We start from the raw sequence: 8,417 nt of genomic DNA on the forward strand, positions 1-8,417 counted from the left end.
ATCGCTGGGTGTGACCCCAAAAAAAGCAAAAAAAAAAGATGAATATGTATTGCCTCAAAATTTCATTTCGCACTATCATTAATTTTCATGCTCTATTTTTCTATGTGTTTTTTATGCTATCATCTATTTTCCAGTTTAGAGTCTTTCTTTTCCCATCACAACTCTTACTTATCATCATACTAGCACGCTTAAAAAGAATTTTGTCAATAACTTACCAAGTATCTTCTCTGATTCCTCATTCCCATGATTTTTCGAATTATGTGTGTGCATTTTGAGGAATGGCTCCTTGGGCCTTGTTCAAAGATTCTTGGTGCCCAGCTTCCTTTTCACCAAACTTTCCTTTTCTGATTTCAAACATGGGGCTGTAGCTCTCCCAGGTTGTTGTGAAGTAAACTCTACAGGAGATAGTTTGAATGTTATGAAACCTGTAAATTCTGGGATTATAAAACATTTGTATCTATTGATTATTTGAATAATCAATAATCAATATTATATATATATAATATTATAAAACATTTGTATCTATTGATTATTTGAAGATAGGTTGTGGGCTGGAGCGATAGCACAGCGGATGGGCTTTTGCCTTTCACATGGCCAACCCGTGTTCAATTCCCTCTCCGAGAGCCCGGCAAGCTACTGAGCTATGGAGCCTGCAGGGCAAAGCCTGGCAAGCTACCCGTGCATATTGGATATGCCAAAAACTGCCCGCTGGAACAAATTGATGAGCAACGGGATGACAGTGACAGATTATTTGAATAAAGCTGCTATGTAGATGTTGAGTTAAATATAGGGGAATTGGACAACCCTTTGAATGCACCCCATTACTGTGAGCAATTACAGTACATGCACACACTGCCAGGAGTAAGTGAGCAGTGGTTGGCCATTATGTTGACTTACAGAAATATTTTTCTCATCTCTTAACCCCCGAATTCGTATTCTTCTTACTAGATTATTCAAACACTGCAGTCAGGCAAAGAGAAAGTTCTCCCAAGACTCCATCCTTTGGCATCTCTTTTAGGCTGAGAGCCAGACTACTTAACATGACAAGAAGTTGTAACTTTACACAACATCAGCAAAAGTTATAGATTTATGAGCACTCATGGAAAGGAAAAATTCAAAGGCCTCTGGATTTCAAATTAATGACTGTAACTCAGCACACTGCTTAAATTTGTGTATTTCATGAACTGATTTCTTATTTATTTATGGGATTTCTGAGTAGTGACCCTTATTCTGGTGTCATCTATTGAACAGAAATGTCCACTTTTGCTTAAATGTTTGATAATCCTACATCAGGTGTGTGCCCTCTAGGTTTTGTCCTGAGATAGTGGTCAATTTGCTTTCCCAGACTGGGAGGATGAGGCGGGAGAATGAATGGAAATTTTCATTTGAAAACATTTTCTTTTTTTTTAAATTTACCCCTAACAGCTAAATGGGGGGTCGAACTTCTGTATGGCAATGAGGGGTCAATCCATGTCTGGCTTTGGGTCATCGTGGAGGAGTCGGAAGTGATTGGGGTTTTCGGGGAGGAGATCCGCTTACACACAAGAGGAGCGGGTTGAGCCGCCATATCTGCTATTGCCGCCGCAGTTGCGAACGCAGTGCACTTGGCTGCGCCTACCCTGCCGCTGAGGTTCGCGCAGCTGCCGCTACCTCGGCAGCCTTATCTCTGCGGGTCGCGGCCGCTGTCTCTGGTCGGCTGACCGTACTTCCTCAGATCATGGATCCTAGCGGCGGCGGCGGCGGCAGCAGCAGCAGCAGCAGCAGCGACTTGGCACCCGAGTGCTGGGACCAGGTGGACCTGGAAGTCCCGGGTTCGGCTCCGAGCGGGGACAGAGCTGCCTTGGTGGCTGGAGCCGAGGATTCGCGCGAGCCGCTCATCTCGGCATTGAGCCATCAGCTCAACGTCCACGCCGAACCTTTCGTGCCTAATGTACACGCTGCAGAGTCCGTGCCGTCCTTCCAGAGGGGCCGGGCCCAGACGCAGAGCCTCCAGCCCAGTAGCGCCAGCGAGGATGAAACCTGCGCCGGCGGCGTGAGCAAACCGCAAGGTAAAAGGCTGGGACGGGGGGCACCTGTGGATCATTCCAAAGAGGAACAGCTAGTGTTGCCTGAAGGTTCCAGCTCTGCCACTACCATGGAACTTTCAGAACCTGTTGTAGAAAATGCAGAGGTCCTAGAAGAGTCATGGGAGCAACATAAAGAAATAAGTGAAGCTGAACCAGGGGGTAGCTCCTTGGGGGAGATGGGGTCCCCTGAAGAAAAAGTCAAGGAAATGATGGAGAAGGAGAAAATGAAAAGACAGAAATCTGGGGCAGTACCTACAGGTGCACCTAGAAAAGAACATGTAAATGTGATATTCATTGGGCATGTAGATGCTGGCAAGTCAACCATTGGTGGACAAATAATGTTTTTGACAGGAATGGTTGACAAAAGAACACTTGAAAAGTATGAAAGAGAAGCTAAGGAAAAAAATAGGGAAACTTGGTATTTGTCCTGGGCGTTAGATACAAATCAGGAAGAACGAGACAAAGGTAAAACAGTAGAAGTGGGTCGTGCCTATTTCGAAACAGAAAAGAAACATTTCACGATTTTAGATGCCCCTGGCCACAAGAGTTTTGTTCCAAATATGATTGGTGGTGCTTCACAAGCTGATTTGGCTGTCCTGGTAATCTCTGCTAGAAAAGGAGAGTTTGAAACCGGATTTGAAAAAGGTGGACAGACAAGAGAACATGCTATGTTGGCAAAAACAGCAGGGGTGAAGCATTTGGTAGTGCTTATTAATAAAATGGACGATCCCACAGTAAACTGGAGCAATGAGAGGTATGAAGAATGTAAAGAAAAACTTCTGCCGTTTTTGAAAAAAATCGGCTTCAGTCCCAAAAAGGACATTCACTTTATGCCGTGTTCAGGACTGACCGGAGCAAATATTAAAGAGCAATCAGAATTCTGCCCTTGGTACACTGGATTGCCATTTATTTCATATTTGGACAGTATGCCAAACTTCAGCAGATCAATTGATGGGCCAATTAGACTGCCAATTGTGGATAAATACAAGGATATGGGCACTGTGGTCCTGGGAAAACTGGAGTCAGGATCCATTTCTAAAGGCCAGCATCTTGTGATGATGCCAAACAAGCACAATGTGGAAGTTCTTGGACTACTTTCTGATGATACTGAAACTGACTATGTGGCCCCAGGTGAAAACCTCAAAATCAGACTGAAAGGAATTGAAGAAGAAGAGATTCTTCCCGGATTCATACTTTGTGAACCAAAAAATCTATGCCACTCTGGACGTACATTTGATGTTCAGATAATGATCATTGAGCACAAGTCCATTATCTGCCCAGGTTATAATGCAGTTCTGCATATTCATACTTGTGTTGAGGAAGTTGAGATAACAGCCTTAATATCCTTGATAGATAAAAAGTCAGGAGAAAAAAGTAAGACACGGCCCCGTTTTGTAAAACAAGATCAAGTGTGCATTGCCCGTTTAAGGACAGCAGGAATTATATGCCTTGAGACATTCAAAGATTTTCCTCAGATGGGTCGTTTTACTTTAAGGGATGAGGGTAAGACCATTGCAATCGGGAAAGTTCTGAAACTAGTCCCCGAGAAGGACTAAGCTGTTTTCTTAGTGTCCATACACTATACTGTGATGATTGCCTACAAAAAATCACCCTTTTCTCTTATTTAGTGCTCATTGACAGACTTTTATCTGTATTTTGCAAAAAGAAGTTATACAGCAAAAATTCATGTATTGTAAGCTTTCTCATGTTGAGATCTCAGTTTTATCAGTGTTGAATTTACCTGCAACTTTTTCTCCTGTGCCATTCTACTTCTGTAGACAGAATCAGTAGTAGATTTGTAAGTGATGTGGGTGTAATTGTCTATAATAATGAAGAATTAATATATTTTTTAAATTTTTCATTTCTCTTAGAATATTTAGACAAACCTTTCATGCAGACCAAATTGTGTCAGTTTGTGTACATGTTAAAAAACAGCTAACATGTGAATAAAGTATCTCATTTGAAACTCACTGGTTTGAAATGATTTTTGAGTAATATTTTCAATTTGTGTGTGATACTTTTCAATAGGCTTTTTTGCTTTCTCACATTATTGGACACATATCATTTATTTGGATTTTTGTATTTTATTAATTTATGTTTTTCTTTGCCAGGGATGGAACTCAGTACTTCACAGGGGATTTTAGAAACTGTCCTTCACGAACACTGGGTGATCTCCCTTCTCTGTGGTATATAAAAGAATAACAAGAGGATTAAATGAGTAGTATTAAATGACCATTGGTCATGGAAATGAGAAGGACAGGGAAGGAAAGCAACTGAGAAGAACAGTTAGAAGAGATGAAAGGGTGATAACAGACATAGAGGTCAGAGCCTCTATGACATCAGTGGTGTACATCTGAACTACACAGTCAACAACACTGTAAGCATGAGATTCAAACTATAATAGCCATATTTTAAAATGTGACTGTCAAGGATGGGAGGGAAGCAGGGGACATTGGTGTAGGGAGGTTGACAATGTTGGTCTGAATGATACTACAACATTATAACCCCAAACTCAAATAACTGCGTCAGTCATTGTGCCTTAATATTTAATGTTAAAAATTTCCCTTCACTAGAAGTGACGAAAAGAAAGTAGTGGAAAGACTTGGAAATACTGCTGGTGGTGGAGGAGCAGTGAATTTTTTAAACCATAAACATGAATGTAAGCATTATTTTAATTATGTCTTCAAATGCAGTAAAGCATAATAAACAAGCAAATAAAAATAGTCCTTCCACTCACTGGAGTCACTTATGAACAATTTACAATGTACAAGTTTATATTGGGGGAATTTTTTCACTTAAAATTGTTTTTAGGGCTCTTACTAATAAACTTTGTTCTTTGAGTCCAAGTCCAGTAAAAAAGCAGCTCTTATACTTCCTTAGTTGTGATTTGAAAATGTCTCACACTTACACTTTATCTGTATCTTAATTCTGAGCCTGAACAAATTACATATATAGCTGGGGTTTCAGACCATAGGATACTTGACTTTACCTTTATTTATTTATTTTGTGTCTGGGTCACACCCGGCGATGCTCAGGGGTTACTCCTGGCTCTGCACTCAGGAATTATTCCTGGTCAGGGATCAAATCCGGGTTGGCCTTATGCAAGACAAATGTCCTACCCACTGATCCATCACTCTGACCCCTTGACTTTTATCTTTAATCCGTCATATTAACCTACTAATTATTTTGTTCACTGTGAGGCACTGTGTGGCACAACACAATGATATTCGTATATTGAGAAGATAAATATTTGCAATAGGGAGTATAAGTCACTGAAAAAGGAAGGGTTAGAAAGTGTCCTCGTGGGGTTGGAGCCATAGCACAGTGTGTGGGGTATTTGCCTTGCACACGGCAGACCTGGGTTCTATTCCCAGTATCCCATAGGCTCCCCCCTCCCTCCTGAGCACCATCAGTGTAGAGCCAGGAGTAACCCCTGTGCATTGTCGGGTGTGGCCCAAAAAGGAAAAAAAAGAAAAGAAAGTGTCCTGGTATGGAAAATCAGGAGATGAAAGGTAATTTTTATCAGATCAACATCCAACACCCATTCTTGCTATAGGATATTTTGGACATGTCTCTAAACAATGTGTTGAGAAAAGTGCCAGTTATGGATCCGTTTGTGTCTACACTTATTAACAGGAAACCTGCCTTTTTCACCTGCATAATTGTCAATAGCTGCAAGAGCTTTCTGTCTTGGTAAGTAGGTGTTACCCTAATAGCTATCTGGTACAAATACTAGCTAATTTTTTACACTTGAGTTAGTTGAATAGGGATGTTTTGAGGTAATCCTGGTCATATGCTCCAACAAATTTATGCAAAACAAAGACCTACCAAGACAGTGTTCAAGAGAAAGAGACACTCTGGTACGTGGAAGGTGTGTGTGTGGTGTTGGAAGATGTGCATGAAATCCAACCATTGACAATATTGTAAATCACAGTGCCTGGAATAAAATGTAAACACCAATCTAGAGGTTGCTAAAACTTTACCCTCACAGGCACTAAAAAATAGTCTGATGCTGAAACTGGGACATGTGGCTCAGTGGTAGAGCACTTGTGTTGCATGTGTGAGACCTTGAGTTTGGTTCCCAACACAACATATTTCCCGAGTACTATTAGTCATGACCCTGAAACATCCATCCAGAAGTTCCTGAGTATACTGGATATGGCCTAAACATGCATACTTTTTCTAAAACTGCATCAATCTCATTGTATTTTATTTCTAGTAACATATTTATAATATTATTGTATATGTATTACATAGGTAGGCCAAATTAAAAACCGAAGTAGAACTCTCTGATTTATATTCAATTTTGGAAATTTATCAGGCAAATATATATACTTGCTCCTGGATGCCTTACTTATTTGTCAATTGCATAGCAGTTTTCCTCCAGGACCGCTTAAATTACCTTTCAAAATATCTTGACAACATGATCTTACTCAGTTATAACACATGAAATGGAGCAATTTGCCACTATATAGATAGAAATGGAAGATAAAATGAGTGAAATCAGTTCGAGAAAGGCATATACAGAATGACCTCTCTCATAGGTAAGATATAAAGAAACACAGTAAGGGAATGATAAACGCCCAAAGCAATAGAATCTGTGAACTGGTCTACAGAACTGACCTTACTAGGCTTGGAGAGCCTAGTAAGGCTCTATACCTTACTAGTATAGATAGTAGAGAACATGCTGTGCATGTGAATCTCTTGGGTTTGTTCCTCAGAAATCCATATGGTCCCCTGAGCACTGCCAGAAGTAATTCCTGAGTGCACAGCCAGGAGTAACCACTGAGCATCAATGAGTGTGGCCTCGAATCAAAATAAATGAAAAAGAACTGAACTTAGCTTGCCCTGTAGATTTGTGGAGGGGGGCAAAGGGGTACTTGAGTAGGGGACCCTGAGACAATGGTGAAGAAAATCAGAGACGCTATAAAACACGGTGACTAATATAACATTTAGCAAAAAAGAAAACCATTTAGAAAAATACTAAAAAAATTACCTCAGTGAGGGGAGACAAGGTGGGAAAGAATACCAGACTTAAGAGACATTGGAACAATAGAGGAAGGTTGTGGGCACATTGGTTGTCATGATAGGGTGGGGCATAGTAGTTTTATACGTTGACACCATAAAGTTAAACACTATTATAACTACCTAAACTATAAGAATGAAAAAATCAGAGAACAGAAGATAAATCTTTGGAAGTAGATTTTGGAACTAATTATTTTCAGTTCCTTGAGTCTATAATTCAGGCGGTTGAAAATATTAAACTCTGATTTTTTAGGGGGAAAGGATATAAAATAATTTATTTTAAATTTATGGCTGGCTTTTATTTCCAGTTTTATCATTTTCCCCAATGCTGCAAATTGGGGCTATTCATAAATACAATAATAGTTTCCTTAGTCATATAGAACAGTGTCTCCTACTGAACCTCAAATTCTAAGCAACCAAGATAATATAGAAGCTATTCAGGTCTGACTTCATACTACAAACCACAATAATTTATTTTACATCAATATTTCTCAATAAGTCTACCCATTGGTTCCTTGCAACTTTGCACGGATGGTTCTTTATTTCCTCATCTAGACATTATGGAAAAATCTGAGAAAATTTGGCAAAAGGGACCATTAGTACTTTAGCGAAGAGAACACTGTATACCTAAAACACTATTATGAAGAACTTTGTAAATAACAGTGTGTTAATGCAAAATAAAAATGAAAAGTTTGGACTAGGTGACTTCCACATTGTTCATTATGAACATTTTCCACTGGAACTCAGGACAAATTGTCCACACTTTGATATTCCCTGCAGTTATTGTTCCTGTTTTCAAAAGAAAAATCTGCTACTAAAATAGAGCTCTTGCAATATTATAATTCTGTTTATTATAGTGCAAGAACCCTTTTAAAGTATGCTTATCAACATTCTGTGCTTAATTCACTCATTTCAGTTAAAATATACTGTTTAGTCAAGCAGGGGAGGATGATTACTTATCATTTCATAGCCTTTTAAAAGATACTATCCAACAATCAGAATTTCTTTCAAAACCTGAGCCTTTGAGCATATTGACATTATGATCCAAGGTCTGTTTTCATGGTCAATGAATATGTGGTTTTATTTTCTATCTTTTAGTTTAGATCATTGGCATATTTCCATGTGTCCTAAATTTATTTATTTTTTTAACTTTTTTTTATTGAATCACTGTGAAAAAAGTTACAAAGATTTCAGGTTTCAGTCTCAGTCATAATGATCAAACCCCCATCCCTTCACCAGTGCACATGTTCCACCACCCAGAACCCCAATATACCCCCTCCCACACCCACACCCCGACCTGAGTGGCTAATGATCTTCACTTTATTC

At 39.5% G+C, this 8,417-nt stretch overlaps 1 protein-coding gene across 1 annotated transcript; it reads left to right on the forward strand.

Moving 5' to 3' along the window:
- Positions 1 to 1,536: 1,536 nt before the first annotated feature.
- On the forward strand, positions 1,537 to 4,030 carry GSPT2 (G1 to S phase transition 2). Its single transcript, XM_004606573.3, has one exon. The coding sequence runs from the start codon at positions 1,718 to 1,720 to the stop codon at positions 3,620 to 3,622; it is 1,905 nt and encodes a 634-aa protein (XP_004606630.1). The 5' UTR covers positions 1,537 to 1,717; the 3' UTR covers positions 3,623 to 4,030.
- Positions 4,031 to 8,417: the final 4,387 nt, after the last annotated feature.

Source organism: Sorex araneus, chromosome X (assembly GCF_027595985.1).
Source record: "Sorex araneus isolate mSorAra2 chromosome X, mSorAra2.pri, whole genome shotgun sequence".
Taxonomy (NCBI): domain Eukaryota; kingdom Metazoa; phylum Chordata; class Mammalia; order Eulipotyphla; family Soricidae; genus Sorex; species Sorex araneus.